Consider the following 15,788-nt stretch of genomic DNA (forward strand, 5'->3'; position numbering starts at 1 on the left):
GGCAAAGGGTGGCTATTTGAAGAATATAAAATATATTTTCATTTGTCCTACACTTTTTTGGTTAATACATGATTCCATGTGTTATTTCCTAGTTTTGATGTCTTCAAAATAGTACAAATAAAATAAAATCTTTGAATGAGTAGGTGTGTCCAAACTTTTGACTGGTATTGTATGTCTATACGCTTTGAGTCCTTGACCTCATGCCTTATGTTAACCAGTAATGAGTAATAATTGTAATTTCTCAACCCCAGCTCTCCTAAACCAAAAACTGAATCCGTGAACCCCTTATGCGGCAGTCATAGAAGGAGAACACATACATTCCCTAGAAGTAACTGCCCAACAGTTTTAATGGAGGAATTTATAGGCAGGGGCAGGGTGTGATTAAGTGGATGTGGCCATGTATTTTTGTAAGTTATCACAGACACTTGACAGGAAGTAAGAGAGGGCCACAAACAGGAAGGAGCGGAATGTGCTTCCTGTTGGATGATGGTGGTAGACAGGACAGATTCCTTGCACCATCGTGACAGCCCCTCTCCTCTTGTAACACTGGCGCACAGGGATGTTTTTCCACTGGAATCAGGGAGAAGCAGAATCCAGGAAAGAGAAACTCAAGAGTAGATAACATTGAGAAACAGTGTGCCCACTATGCAACAAATGAGGCAGGCCACCAGACTCAGTCGACAGCACAAAAATAGGATTATCATAAAGTGACCAATCACACTCCTCTCACTCAAAGGAGACAGTAAACGAACTGTACACATAGCAACTAGCTGTGACATCACTTTGTTGCCGATACACTACTGCAACGAGATTAACGTTCAGACCACTTGTGTTTTTCACTGAGCTTGGACGGGACGCACATCAACGAGAGTGCGGGCAGGGAGGGAGTTGAGCACTGCTGCCACTGCCTGGGAATATGAAATTAACATTGGTCGTCCTTGAGGGCTTCCTGATTTAATCAATAGGGCCTATGACGTGACAGGGTTTTACTCATACTTCCGAGGGGGGCTGGATGCCTATGACTCACCCTCTCATTGATGATTGTCTCCACAAAGTGGTCAGTATCATTCAGGCACAACAGCAGAGGGAGACTGCACTCCGACCGCCTAATGCCATTCCAATAAAAGTATTTATTGGAGACGCACACAAACACACCTTTTAGGAAGATTAAATATTACGGATGCCTCTTCATAAGGGCGATTTGTGAGGATGACGAACTCTACACTATTGATCACTCATAAGGAGTTTCAACTGACAAATGTGTAAACTAAGATGTTACATTAATCCACACACAACATATGCAAAGACCTTAAAACACACAGTAATTTATAGTGCGTTAAACAAGTGTCTTAAAGACTGGGCAGTCGAGATCAATTGGGGTGGCAGGTAGCCAAGTGGTTAGAGCGTTGGACTAGTAACCGAAAGGTTGCAAGATCGAATCCCTGAGCTGACAAGGTAAAAATCTGTCGTTCTGCCCCTGAACAAGGCAGTTAACCCACTGTTCCTAGGCTGTCATTGAAAATAAGAATTTGTTCTTAACTGACTTGCCTAGTTAAATAAAGATAAAAAATTAAATTAGGCTAGGTCTACTTTCTCCTCATCCATATTAACTTAGAAAACCAGAGGTTGCAATAGCATCTGGGCTGACAGGCACAATACTGGAACGTAGGCCAATGTGTCAGGGTCCTATCAAAATATTAAATTGACCACTGAAAGTGAATATTTCATTCAGTGAAAGGAATACGATAACATCGATATGGCCTACTTAATCAACACATTGTCAAATTCAATGCAAGTGACAAAATGTTTATTCAAAGTAGAACAAAGATTAAGTGCATGCCTGTTGACAATGTAATACGCTTCAGTGGTAAACATATCTCAGCAATAGATCTTATCAAAAGGAACAAGACAAGAACCACATTGTCCTATACGCAAGGAATAATGCCAAGATTTTCAGGTTTCCAGACAAATAAATCCAAATTCCACCTGCAGACATGTTTCCTAGTCTCTTCCTAATGAAATGGACTGGACAGCCGAGAACTGCTGAGTCTCAGATAACCTGGTGGTATAAGAGCCCACTGACATGCCTGTTACAAAGACAGTGCTGACATCTCCCTCCAGTGGAGGTACATTGAATTGGAAACTATGAAACATCAAATCGTAGACTGTATATCAGTGTTCTCAATACCTGGCTGGCCACATAAAAAAAATAACATATGTCAAGTCTCCCTCATACTCAAAGTAACAGAATAATACATGGAAACAGCTTGCTACATATTCGGCCAGACAGAACACCCTGTGGAGCAATGGAACAGTTATCAGACTCCCCCCAAAACACCCTGTATGTGAAACAAAATCATATTAGAAATAACAGTTCAAATCAGATTTCTTGGACATCTGTTCAAAAACATCACCATTAAGTGAACAGCACTGAACATCACAAATTGGTGAACAGCACTGTTCAGAGATCAAAGGAGTATGAAATTACACCCTGGCACCTGAGCAGAGCTTCCTTCTGCACCCCAATGGGGGTATGTAGTTCCGAAACTTGGAAGTTGAGGACGTCAATGTCCGAAGCTCCAAACTTTGCCTCAACCTTGACTCTCTCGTACACGTGGAATTGCACCCGCTTGTTGGTCATGGCTATGAGCGTTCTCTTTCTCTCAAAGCCGACCGTGCACGCTGCTCTTCTCTAAATTGGACTGAGTCAGTCCCTGTTTCAGTCGAAGCTGAAATAGTAGTTGGACACAGCGCGATGAAACGGGGCGAGTTCGGGTCGAATCCGCGGCCATTCGGATCAGGTCATCTCGGGAGGCGAAGCACAGATACGTGCGGTCTCATTTCGACTTTTTGTCACTCTCTGCAATCACAAAGTAGGACAGAGATGTTGGCATGATGTGCACAAAAAGTTAGATGAAATTGCAACTAGAATTAGAACGACACAAGTTAGCTGCTGTGGTTGCTCTGCCATAGTTGGCTGTGTTGTCACATTCGCTAACTAGCCAGCATGCTGTCTTATAACAGTATGAGTACAATGCTGTAGAGCAAAACAAGCTAACGTTAGCTAGTTCATGTTCATAGCTAGCAAAGGGAAGTCACTCGTACTTAAATATTTACCGACTCAGAGTAAGAAAATTATATTTGAAGTTGGCAAAGGAGTACGTTTTATGAGTGCCGTTTGAGTTGGTACGCGTACATTTTGTTATCCCTCTGACAAATGTGACCGGAAAATGTAATGTATTTTTTTTTGGTTCCGCAGGAGGCCACTCGACACAATCTTTGACACTGATGCCGCCTAGCGAATAAATAAGGGAACACTCAAAGGTTGATGTGCACTGCACACCAAGGTGTTAGGCAGGCTGTGACTGTGGTTAGGCTGCTGGGCCAATGTGAAGCGTTTAGCTATCCTGTTTACTGTAGTGTTTGTATAAAACATTTATTCCTCCTCCTACTTGATTGATTGATCAATGAGCTTGCTCCACTGAGAAATCATGAATCAAATTGAATTAATGTGAATTTCAGGTGACAATAAAAATGGTGGTACATTTGAATGTAAAGAATTGCACCTTCAAATACCTTTTTTTGTGTTTTTGAACGGTCGGCTGTGAATTCCCTCACCTGATTCTTAGGTTCTGACCCTCTACGACAGGATGTCTGGTAAGAAGAGGCGGATGTGCTTACTTTCTCCATTCACACACACACACACACACACACACAGTGCCAAACAAACCAAATATTCCTACATTCCTATGCCAAAGCATAGGGTCAGATATACTGTATTGGACTGCTCAATAACTGCATTCAAGATTTTTCAATGTGCATGTTGTTTCTTCTTTTAACATTGTTTTCCAGATAAAAAAAAAAAATTGAATGTTTTTTTTCTTCATAATTTTTTACAATACAACCAATTTTGACTTTCAAGCTTGGCCATGTAGTGGGAACCATCTTTCAACACTCAAGAAGTTAGATACATTATTTCAAATATATTCACTATGTCAGCAATGTTAACTTACATTGCATTATTCAGTAACCACGTACACATTTAATACACATCTTAGTTTTCCACTAGTATTCCACTAAATGAAAGAAGATAGAAATGAACTTTCGACCAATGACAGCTGACAGTATTTGCTCTGACATATTCTTCAGTTTGATGTCTGGGATGTACGCCATGTGATTTTCTTTGCCATGTGCCTTGTTCAACAGCTTTTCTCTTTCCTTCTCCCTCTGTTTCTTTTCGTTATAGTTCCTTGCCACCTCGTCCAGGTGGGCTTTCACCCTCTCCTTATTCTTCCTCACTTCTTCCTTACTCTCTGCTTTTCTAGCTCTGAGCAGCTCTTTTACTTTGTTCTTCTCCAACTTTTCTCTTTCTTGACTCTCCTTTTTCTCCTTCTTTGCCCTGACTCTCTGGGAACTGTTTGTTTCATATGTTAGACAGTGATCTGAGATATTATTATTAGTCATTCTCCAGCATGCAGTCAACCGAATCTGATGAATAGACTAGTATAACCCTTAGGAGGTGATTTATGAACTCCCTGAACTGTGACTGGTTAAATGGAGTACTGTACCTGTATGCTTTGTTCATCCTCTCCAACATATCTCTCTTCTCTATTGCCCATCTGTCTTTCTCCCATTTGCATTTTCTCAGTTTCTCTACTCTTCCTTTTCCATCTCTCCCTTTCCATCTCCCATCCCTTATTCTCTTGTCCATGCAGGCAAAGAATCCTCATCTTTTCTCTTTTCAGAGCGTGTATCACTCTCTCCATCTCTTTCAGCTCAATCATCCACTCCTCTGCTGCCTGTGTGATCCTTCTATTAATCTCCTCCTTCTCCTTCAACCATCTTTCCCCCAGCCTTGGCCTTGGCCCATCTCCCCCTGTCCTCCTTCCAGGCTACTAAGGTCTGATTCACATCCTGGTCTGCTTTGGCGAAATCTGTCTTCAAACCATTTCTTATGAGGTTCCATCCATTCCTCTCTCACCCTCTCCTTCTCCACCCTTTCATTCCCAGCTAACAATCTCTTGTTCTCCACTGTCACCGTTGCTATGTTGTCCACTAAAGTTTGTCTGTCGGTTGCTGCGCTTTCTCTCTGTTTGTCTGACACCTCTCGCTGCCCTTCATTCTCAGTTAAAAGTTTAGTACTCTCCACTGTCACCTCTCCTCTCTTGTCCAAGTTCAGTATGTTCTGCACCTTCAGCTTTGCCATCTTGAGCTTCATCTTCTTTCTGTCTAACACTACGCTTTAGCTTTTGTCATTCTTTTGTTCCTCCTTCACCTTGTTGCCTTTCTCAATCTCTTCATATTCAGTAGTCTCTTTCTCCATCTCACTGACTCCTCTCTGCATCGATATATATGGAGAAACATGTATTCCTAATAATATCTCAGCATATGAGGCTGCATGGACGTTTAGGCTTTCCTACATGTATCTTACGCCTACAACGTCTTGTAGCATTTTTAGAATCATTATTTAGCCTACCTTGTCACAGGTGTAACAAATGTAAATTGACTGGCCTGGTTAGGTTCACCAAGTGCCCAGTAGAGGGCACAGCTACTCCAGGAATCCACTGAAGTCTATACAGTAGAAGACACTAAATATGACCTTGCTTTCCTGTCAGTTCTGTAATGCATGCTATTGACTGACTGGCCTAGCCTATATAGACATTAAGATCAACAATTGAGCCATCTTTATTGTCAAGGTGGTGTTATTAGCTGGGCTAGCGTATATCAACACCATTTTTGGACATGCTAGCCGAACATTGGTTTAAATTGCTATTTAAACCAATGTTAGGCTATCATATCCCAAAATGGTGTTGATATAGGCAAGCCTAGCCTACTATAGGTTGAACTGAAAATTGCAGACATTCACATCAGATAGTGTCCTCCTTGGTATAACCGATGGGCATAGGCATGGGTGGGTGTGGGTGGACCTAGGCCCACCCACTGGGGAGTCAGGCCCTGCCAGGCCCAGCCTATCAGATTGAGCAAAATCCCAAAAAGTATACATTATTACTCAAAAAATACTCCTCAATTCTTCAGGACAGGTTCTTTGAGTCACTCAGACCAAAACACAGACTATAGGATAGGCCTAATACAGAAATATTAGTCACTACAATGAATATAGGGGAAATTATATAGACATGCAGTGGCGACACGTCATTCAGGGCAGAGCCCTACCTGTTTTGAGCCCCACATGTTTAAGTAGAAATACATTTTTTGCCTGTTCTGCGTGTTATTTTGGCATTAATACGTGTCACATATCAGTTTGTAAACAATGTAAAACCAACATGGTCTCTTTCTTGCTTTCTTGAGTAAGGCAGCTCCAAAATGCAGGTGTTTCAGACTAGATCAGCTCTTTCTGTGGTGTTGGGGGTGGGGCAGAAAATACAGAGCGTAGGGGTTGGTAATGTTCGTTAGTTGCGCCGTGACTGACTCAGTGTTCTGTCACTCAATCGGGCCAATACGTCACCGCAACATCTACTGTGAGCTGGAAAGTTCAAGCCCCTTGGGTGCTGCCATAGAGTTACATTGAAGTGCTCATCCAAGAAGGCTCAAGGTCATTGGCCACAGATAAAACAACGTCAAATCACATTATATCTACCACAGCTTTGATTGGACTGATCATGTCAACATCATCCTTTCAAAATCATAGCTAGTAAGCTAGACAAGCAGTCATCATCATGCATCAAGTTGGAAATCTAATGGAAAATCCTTTTCAATAATTATCGTTACTAAATAAAACTTATCGGTGCTCATCAGCCATTGGACATAAACATTAAACAACAACATAGCTGTACAAGTTGTAAATCACAAATTGAACAAGCAGCGTGTCAAGAAGCAGTGCGGCTTGGCTCTCGACCTTCGCCAAGTCCGTAGCGGGGTGGCAGTGATGAGACAAGATTGTAACTACCAATTGGATATTACGAAAAAGGGGGTAACACCATGGGTCAGAAAAGTTTGAATACATTGTCCATGCTGTCAATCCAGCATGACTTCTACCGCGTTCAAAACAACTGGAAACTTGGATCTGGAAAACCTCAGACTTCAGTGAGTTCAAGACAACTGGGAACTTTGATAAAACTAACTCCGACTGGGAAAATAATGGAAATTATTTTGAACAGTCATCCAACTCGGAATTCCAAGTCGGGATTCGGGCCTTGTTCTAGAACCCACAAGAAGGACCGCTATGCCACCTTCCTGTTCAAGTGAGCACAGCACAACAAGGTGAGTCCAAAAATGTATTGTATGCTGCTGCATAAATGATGTAATATGCCAGGGAGATATGCATACTGTAGCCAAGAAAGTAATACTAAGTGTACTGTATGTTGTGTAGTAAGCTGTCACCCTAATAATTTGGCCCCTTTTCCTGTTCTGACTTGATGGTGCACTTGTAGCTTATAGCCTGTTTTAGAGAAATGTAATCATTGAATATTGTAAGAGCTTTCATTGTCTGCTTATGTGCACCCTTTATTTATCCTACAGTTCTGAATTGATGTACACGGAGAATAATGTAACAACGGCAGATCTTCTGAATTCTGTCGCTGTACATTTCAAAAGTGCTGAACAAATAGTTATATTTACTTCGTCCGTCCTAGCTCGCTCATTGAAGTCTTAATCTAAATTACGGATTGCTTCTTATCCGCTCATTTTTCCTTTATGCCATAGTTTGTACATCTCAAATGTCAGTAGAAACCACATTTGTTTAAGAAAGGCAGCCATATCAGCTATGTTTTTTAAAAAGGCAGTAAATGAGGCTGAATGAACTGATTCACTGCCAGACAAGGCTCCGCTGATAGCCAGGTGTAGTGGTGGTAAGGATTCACTCCATGGTGCTGAAAAGAAAGCTCTGCTGTTGGGACAGCTTTATGTAGGCACCATTTGTCACCGTTATAGTGCAATGAATGTATTGTTTAGTGTTGTATAGTGGCTTTGCTGGGATGCATCCCCACCACCCAAAATAATAGTTTGCCACACCAAAATGTACATGCTAAAATTGCCACTGCTTATGTCTTATTCAGGGGAGTTGAGCCCACATTGGCTCCCCTGTAATTCACACACGGTGGTGTAATGAGATGAGCTTCAACGTGGTCAATGAAACGTAGATCCTTATAGGCCCAGAGAAACAGTAAGAGAAATACCCGGTTTTGTAATTGGCTGGTTGTAAAACTGATTTGCACCAAATTGTGTTTATCCATTGCAGAACTAATCGAATATGAATGAGTATAACTTTCCTTTGTATAAATTGTTTGCTATATGCTATTATTGGTCTTCCCTGGGGGCTCCTCGGTAGGATTCTTCCTGGCTGCTCACCAGGTCCCTGAAGGCCACAAAGCAGAAGTACAGGGACTCGATGTAGCTCCAGCCCTCCATGGCTGAGTAGGGAGTGGAAGCACCACACGCCAACACCAGGGTAGCAGCAAAAAGTATAAGAGTGACGGAATACACAGAGGGCCTCCACCCCTCTTTCCCACCATCCATGTCTCTTTCCTCTCCTCCACCCTCGTGTTGGTTGCTGTTGCCCCTTACCCTGATGTTGTGTGTTCTACTCCGGTGGCACCATCGCATGAGGAAGCCTGAGGCTTACTTTGAGACACTTTCGGTCAGAGCTTCGTGCGTCATACAGGAAGAGGCTGTGTGGTCCACTTTAGAATGGTGTGATTAACTGGGAATGTGTCCAAGGACTTGGACCATCTCCCACGACAAGAGCCTGGAAGGAAGCATATGAAAGATGCAATTTCTCGCTCACTTTCCTCTCATTTCTTGCCAAGTTCTCCTCTAAATTGTCTATGCCACAAGTTGTTTTCATTCCCATTCTATTTCTTTAATAGTTATAGTACTACTCATGTACTATTTTTGGACCACTTCAGAATTCGGACAGTTTCCGGTGTCAACCCATTATTTTGATATACAGTAATTTCATTGTGGTTTCTGAGGCTCCACTAAAATATCCTAACGCTTTCTTCAATCACCTACAGATAAGTAATTACCTTATGGAAGAGAAGAGGGAAGGATGCTTTTTTTTAACCAAACACTCGAGACACATTCACATTATTTGTCCTTGGCAGTACAATGTTTTATTTATGTGCTATATCTCAGGTCAATATCTGTGTTTGGAGTATCTTCATTTAGTGTCTAACTGTTGCATTTATTAGAATAGTCCTTTATTAAACTTTTGAACAATTCTTATGATGGTTGATATGTTGATAAATGCTCCTCTGTCTTCTCTGACAAGTGTGCCTTGTAAAAAGCATACCGATTTCAGATAAAAAAGCGAATTAATGTTGACTGATAATAGCTGTCCATCCAACCTGACAGAGCTTGAGAGGATCTGCAGAGAAGAATGGGAGAAACTCCCCAAATACAGGTGTGCCAAGCTTGTAGCGTCATACCCAACAAGTCTCGAGGCTGTAATCTCTGCCAAAGGTGCTTCAACAAAGTACTGAGTAAAGGGTCTGAGTACTTATGTAAATGTCATATTTAATAAAAAAAAAAAAACGTTTTTGCTTTCTTATTATGGAGTATTGTGTGTAGATTGATTAGGGGGGAAAAACTATTTAATGCATTTTAGAATAAGGCTGTAACGTAACACAATGTGGAAAAAGTCACGAGGTCATGGTGAAGTCACACACCTACACACAATTGCTTGGTTAGAAAATAGGCTTTATTTCCTGCCGTTTTACAATGTGGTACAATCACTAAACAGACAGATTCATGCCAATGATGTTAGTGTCACATTGAACAAAGAGTTTCAGTGAGTAAATAGCTTCAGTATGGAATAGCCATTAATAAGACAATATAATTGCATTAACATTAAAGGAACGTTTGCGATAATATAACAGAAAATCACTACCCAGACAAACATAATAAAATATGACTCATGAGAGATCATAAAGCTGCTAGTTTTTCTTGTAAGCAAATAAAAATTGCTAAAAGATATACTGATATCTTAAATGGGTCATCTGTGATAGCCACATACATTTTTTGGAGTTTTAAATGAATGATATACAAATTGACTCTTGAAGAATATAATGTATGCCTCATGAGCTTAGTTAAACTGTCCTACCCCATCAGAACCCAAAATAGACGTTTTCTTTTTAAAGCCATTGTAAGCAATGTAATTGTGAACAAACACTGTATTGCCTCAAAACATTGTTATCATTTTGAGCACCTGGAGAGGATGGAATGATCAGAGATGAATCTTATGGTGTCTGAGAAAGGTATTTTCATCAAGATGTAAGTGTTGCCCGGCACCAGTTCAGGGGAGCTGCAGTGGTCGGGTAATGTGACGTAGTGAGGGGAAGGCAGGGGGTTGACATGGCCACGTGAGGCCAGCATGTACATGGCGTTCACCATCACGATGGACCGCTCATATATATATACACACACACACACACACACACACACACACACACACACACACACACACACACACACACACACACACACACACACACACACACACACACACACACTTTAGATCAGTTTTGTGAAGCTACTGTAAATCAATTAGTCTAAGTGCTTCCCAAAGGGATTCAAGTGCTTTTCAAAATCTACATTTATTTTACATTTTAGTCATTTAGCAGACGCTCTTATCCAGAGCGACTTACAGTAGTGAATGCATACATTTCATACATTTTTTAATAATTTTTTTTTTTTTTTGTACTGGCCCCCCCATGGGAATCAAACCCACAACCCTGGTGTTGCACACACCATGCTGGCATTGCAAACACCATGCTCTACCAACTGAGCCACAGGGAAGGCAGGGAAAATCATTCAAGTGCTACCCACAAAAGTAGATTCAAGGGCTTCCCAATGCTCTTGCTAAAGGTCAAAGATCCTGTGCTTCAAACTGGAAGCCTTACCTCTGGTGTGACACAGGACTTCAGTCTTCAAATCCCCCAGTGGTAGAAGCCTGGGTCCTGAGGATAATGAACAAATGGGCTAAGACAGAGACAGAATCCAGGCAGGGACCCATGAAAAGACACCCCCTTTATCTTATTCTTGTATGCCACTTAGCAGACGCTTTTATCCAAAGCGACTTACAGTCATGCGTGAATTTTTACTAATGGGTGGTCCCAGGAATCAAACCCACTACCCCAGCGTTACAAGCGCCATGCTCTACCATCTGAGCTACAAAGGACCACATGAATAACAAATAGAATCTTCATATCACTTGTCTGCCCTGTATGTAGGTCTTTCGGAGACCTTTCAGAGAGAAACTGTGACATAAATCATGTATGGATGAAAAATAGGAATCAAGTTCGGATTGTATCCAGTTCCCACTGACCTGGAATCATGTTCTTGCTGGTGGTGTGTGGTTCAGGCCTTGAGTACAGGACCCCCGCGCAGCATGACCACAGGGAGGAGTTGGGGTAGCGGTGCCCACAGCAGGTGAACCCTGGCTGGGTAGGGTAGACCAGGTTCAGCCCTGGGGCAGAGCAGCAGGTCTGCGTGGAGCCAGCCTCCATCAGGACACTCCCACAGCACTGGGCCTCCTCTGAGAGTCTGTCCTGAACCTGCAGGTTGTACAGAGTCCCTGCACAGCACTTCATCTGGTCACAGCTGTGGTCATAGGCCTTCCCTCCGCAGCAGGACTTGTTCCCCCACCTGCTGTGTCTGGGCAGAGAAAAATATTTGATCTCCCTATATCAAAAGAGTCCATATCATCTCTCAGAATTTGGTTCCTGTTGTGCTGTCATGTTGGGTGATATCAGAGCCATATGTACTGATGATTATTTATCATTGATTGGATTTTACCCAGTCTATTTCGATGAATAGCTCTCAAGGAAATGGTATCTGGAGAGTTCTAGCTCAAAAAATAATGAGTTTTAGCCAATTGATTACTTGAATCCACAGATTGAGCAATGAAGAGAGATGACCAGTATCATGTATTCATGGCTGCCATGGGAAGCCAGGCTTCCCCCAAAACAATGTACCAAGAAAAAAATATAAAATAATGTATATTTTTGTTTTTATAATTTTCCTTCAATTCGCAAGAGGCTGAATGTATCTCACCAGAGAAAGCATCCGAACGAGCGAAACAGAGCCCCTCTGTATGTGTCGGCCATCTATCTGATGCTGTCAGGTCATAAAGAGTATGACATTGTTGCCACGTATAGCATTAGATGAAAGGGAAACCGTTGAGCATTTGGCCTCCCTTGATAATAAAGTATAAAATAATAGCCAATCAACATTGAGCTATACTGAGTGAGCTTAACTGTGAATGTTCCTGGTGCACCAAAAAAAGTGTCAAGGGAAGCCAGTTTGGATTTGGCTTCACTCTTATCACATCAAATAAAGATAAATATGTTGTTGACAGAAACACTTCAATTGTTGCATCTCTTTGTGTTGTTGTCCTTCGGAGGCTAGCTAGCTAAAATTGTCCCTTTGCTAAATTAGCCATGGATGGAGATAGGGATTTGTACTTGTGGTTTTATTTAATTCTACGTACTGGCCAATGATTATAACGGCAATTCTGATTCAACCATAAATTCATACATTGTGCCCCTGGACTGAGAGGACGGAAGTTCAATATGTAGCTAGATGTAGAAGGCTAATGTTAACTAGCTAACGTTGCCCATGAAAGGAAGTTAGGCTAGCAAGCAAGCATTTTAGCCAGGTAGCCTAGGACAACAAAAATATGACAGAGTCATAGACCGTTTTGTTAACAGGAAAGAAAGGAGGATGGCATTGGCTTTTCTCTACAAGTAGGGTGAGTAAATTTGTTTTATACTTGAACAAACGTAAGCACGCACACGCACACACAAATCAGAACCATGGACAGCCACATCATATTTAGTTTATGTTGATTGGACTAAATAGTTATTGGTATCTTTTAGTTGTCACTGTATTAAACTAAGCAGAGGTAGTCACTGTATTCGACTAAGCAGAGGTGATTTGATAATGTTGAAGTCGAAATGGTGCTGAAATAGTGAAGGCAGCTCCTGTTTTTTTTGCAACTTGTGGTAACTCTCTGCTTCTAAATCATTAGTTTAGTAGTCGGCAACATTCTTGCTTGACCATGTAATATGCTTTGTGGACATCACCAGACAGAGCTTGCTCTCCAGTTTTGTGATGAAACAAAGGTGTGGTTGAATTTATTTTGATTCAAATGAAAGTAGATTCAAGTGCGTCACTCACAACTGCACTGCACAGACCTCCCGCTTATTTCATGACCAAAGTATTCAGTAATGGTATCAGTGTAAATTCAGACTGCCATGCAAGTTCCTGGGAAAGCACTACGGGTTGCGACCCACAGTTTGAATGACAGGGTCATAGCCTTTTCACATTAGAGCATTGATTGTTAATTATGTGTTCGCCCACATTTCCACTTTTTCTCTATAGAATTTAGATCAGCGTGTGAAACCCAATGAGACAAGATCGAAATTGTGGGGGGAAGTGGAAAGAGGGGTAAAATACATACAAAATAAATATATATATATTTCCAGTCTGTCAGGTCATGATACATTTTTCCATATTTCCAATTAACAGACATCAGTCAATAATAAACACAGTTTACATGAAAAATACATTAGTAATGTCCCTAAAATCCCAAACAACCATCAACCAGCTTCCTCCCATAGCCGCGGGAAGTAGGGATGCTGAGGGTGCTGTAGCACTGCTTGAAAAAAATCACAAAATATATATTTTTTTAAATTAAATTGAAATAAATGGTGCACTAGGCCTTTATTACTCTTGTATGAGCAAAGAAGAGTCCTGGCTAGGTTCAACTACCTATAGTTTCCACTCTATAGAGCAACTCACTTGTGTCCGTTGCAGCAGATTTCATACTGAGGGTCGTATGTGTCCTCTCCACAGCAGTGTTTGCCTGGATCGTTGAGATGAACGCGTGAGCCACACACCATGTCACGGGATGGCAGATACAAGTGGCCACCTGGGGAGCACTGGTACCCATCCTCCACCACACGGTGCAAGGTCTGGTTACAGCACAGCACCCCTTGGTCCTCTACACCATACGGAGTTGTACCGCAGCACTGGGAGAGAGACACACTAGTCAGCAGGGTAACAACACACACACACAACATGAATAACAGACATGCAGACACACCGTAGCATGCACATACCCAAAATTTTAACACAATCAGAAAAGAAAGTCAACTTGCTATAAAAGAGAGTCTAACTGTCTTACCAGCGGACCTGTGCACACGTCTTCTACCAACAGAGCGCCAAGCGAAAGAGGAGCTACTCTACTCTTAACTGGTTGCAGGGTGGGGCTTACAGAACTAAATGTGCTGCCAAAACTGACATAGTACCGCATATAGCTTTTGTAAAGCAACCACCAGAAATAGTCATTGTTACTGGTAAATCACGGGGCAGATTGTCTCCCTGACAGACTTTTAGATGAAGCAGCACTCTAGAATATTGGCCTTGAGTATAGGACACCCTCTTCCCACTGGGCCCCTGTCTAAACATTCTGAGTGGACTGAAATGGGTCTGTGGATAATGTATAGTGTCAACCTTGCCTTAAAATGCCACTTTTTAGTTATTTTGACCATTTAAATAATGCAAATACACAGACACATCCCTGTGCTGTAGAGCATTGTCTTTATGCCTTGACAAACAACTACTCAACAAGCGTATGGAGGAATTATCTGTTTTGCTTTAAATTGACTGAGATGAGGAGAACTGATTTTTATGTAGCGGAGGAGGTTCAGTGAACTAAGCTTTAGTTGTAGGCCTAAGCTCTGGACTTACCAGGTTTTTTCCGAGCACCCTGTTGGACAGCTTCCCGGCACAGAAGATTTTACTGTCTGGATTGTTTCCCTGAGAGCCACAGCTAGCACCATTGTAGAGATCTGGTTAGAGAGATGGGAAGGAGGAAGGACAGCGATGGGGATGGTGGTGATGATCAGATCAAGACTGGTAAATAATCTGTCTGACCTGGCAGCATTTACTGTACATACTGTAAAATCAGCATCCATACAATACAGTGCGATGACTGCTGAACAAAACTGGTCATCTGTTACAAATATGGACTGCTCTTTCACCTACATATTTGATGCATTATGGCCTTGTAGAGAAATGTTACAGGAAAACCCCCAAAATTTGGGTAGAGAGATTGGACAATTCGACTGATGACATTAAACAGCTGTTTAATGCTGTTTCCTCCCATGTCTGGTATGTGGGAAAGGGGGACACCTAGTCAGTTGCACAACTGAATGCATTCAACCGAAATGTGTCTTCCTCCTTTAACCCAACCACTCTGAATCAGAGAGAGGTGCCTCCACGTCATTGGCACTCGGGGAGCAGTATCTTTCTTTCGTGGTAGAGCACCTAATCTTCCACAAGAACTCACACACGTGTCTCATTTAAGATTTTATATTTAATAACGCTTTCTGGAGTCTCATGGAATGCATTTCCAATGTCTCCATCGGGCTTCTCTGTCTGTGTGTGTATAAATAGCACAAAGATGCACACCCAGTCTGAGATAGTGGGAAAGTACGTACTGTGGAAAGTATTTTCCCACTTTCTCAGACTGGGTGTGATACTGCTTGTCCCAGCTTTCCCTTGGTCATTGGCTGTTTGGCCTGAATCACTGACATCTCTCCTGGTTAATATCAGTGGAAAACATGTATTTTTCGAAAAGGACATTGTAATTAAGAACACATCCATATCTATGTAAGGTATAGGCATACCAGTCAGATTTTCTTCATAGGATTTTTCAGACGACTCCTCTCTATCAGAGTCATTCTCTGATGAATAAGAGTCTGCAGCCTCATTGTTTTCAGCCATGCTTATTTCTAAAAGATAGCCAAAAGAAGAATGCTAAA

General features: G+C 41.8%; 1 protein-coding gene and 1 pseudogene across 3 annotated transcripts; both read right to left on the bottom strand.

The window, feature by feature from the left end:
* Nucleotides 1-1,790: 1,790 nt before the first annotated feature.
* LOC115162981 (gem-associated protein 7-like) lies at nucleotides 1,791-3,099 on the bottom strand (annotated as a pseudogene).
* A 6,541-nt stretch (nucleotides 3,100-9,640) lies between these two features.
* Nucleotides 9,641-14,383, bottom strand: LOC115162982 (galaxin-2-like). 3 transcript variants are annotated; one of them, XM_029714533.1, is made up of 5 exons: nucleotides 14,147-14,383; nucleotides 13,762-13,991; nucleotides 11,285-11,613; nucleotides 10,860-10,916; nucleotides 9,641-10,362 (listed from the first exon to the last, which is right to left on the bottom strand). In XM_029714533.1, the coding sequence occupies exons 1-5, from the start codon at nucleotides 14,273-14,275 to the stop codon at nucleotides 10,253-10,255; spliced, it is 855 nt and encodes a 284-aa protein (XP_029570393.1). In that variant the 5' UTR covers nucleotides 14,276-14,383; the 3' UTR covers nucleotides 9,641-10,252. The 3 variants fall into 3 exon arrangements, with proteins under 3 accessions (XP_029570393.1, XP_029570395.1, XP_029570394.1); XM_029714535.1 differs by having other exon boundaries at nucleotides 9,641-10,261; nucleotides 14,147-14,382; XM_029714534.1 differs by lacking the exon at nucleotides 9,641-10,362 and having other exon boundaries at nucleotides 10,666-10,916; nucleotides 14,147-14,381.
* Nucleotides 14,384-15,788: the final 1,405 nt, after the last annotated feature.

The sequence above is a fragment of the Salmo trutta genome, chromosome 26 (assembly GCF_901001165.1).
Source record: "Salmo trutta chromosome 26, fSalTru1.1, whole genome shotgun sequence".
NCBI lineage: Eukaryota > Metazoa > Chordata > Actinopteri > Salmoniformes > Salmonidae > Salmo > Salmo trutta.

Excerpts from the sequence above, each read along its gene's own strand:
- LOC115162982 (XM_029714533.1), bottom strand. The coding sequence starts at position 14,275 with ATGCGGTACTATGTCAGTTTTGGCAGCACATTTAGTTCTGTAAGCCCC. Across the intron at positions 10,917-11,284 it reads CAGCAAGAACATGATTCCAG|GACCCAGGCTTCTACCACTG; the intron begins GTCAGTGGGAAC and ends CATTATCCTCAG. Across the intron at positions 10,363-10,859 it reads AGTCCTGTGTCACACCAGAG|CGGTCCATCGTGATGGTGAA; the intron begins GTAAGGCTTCCA and ends TATATATATGAG.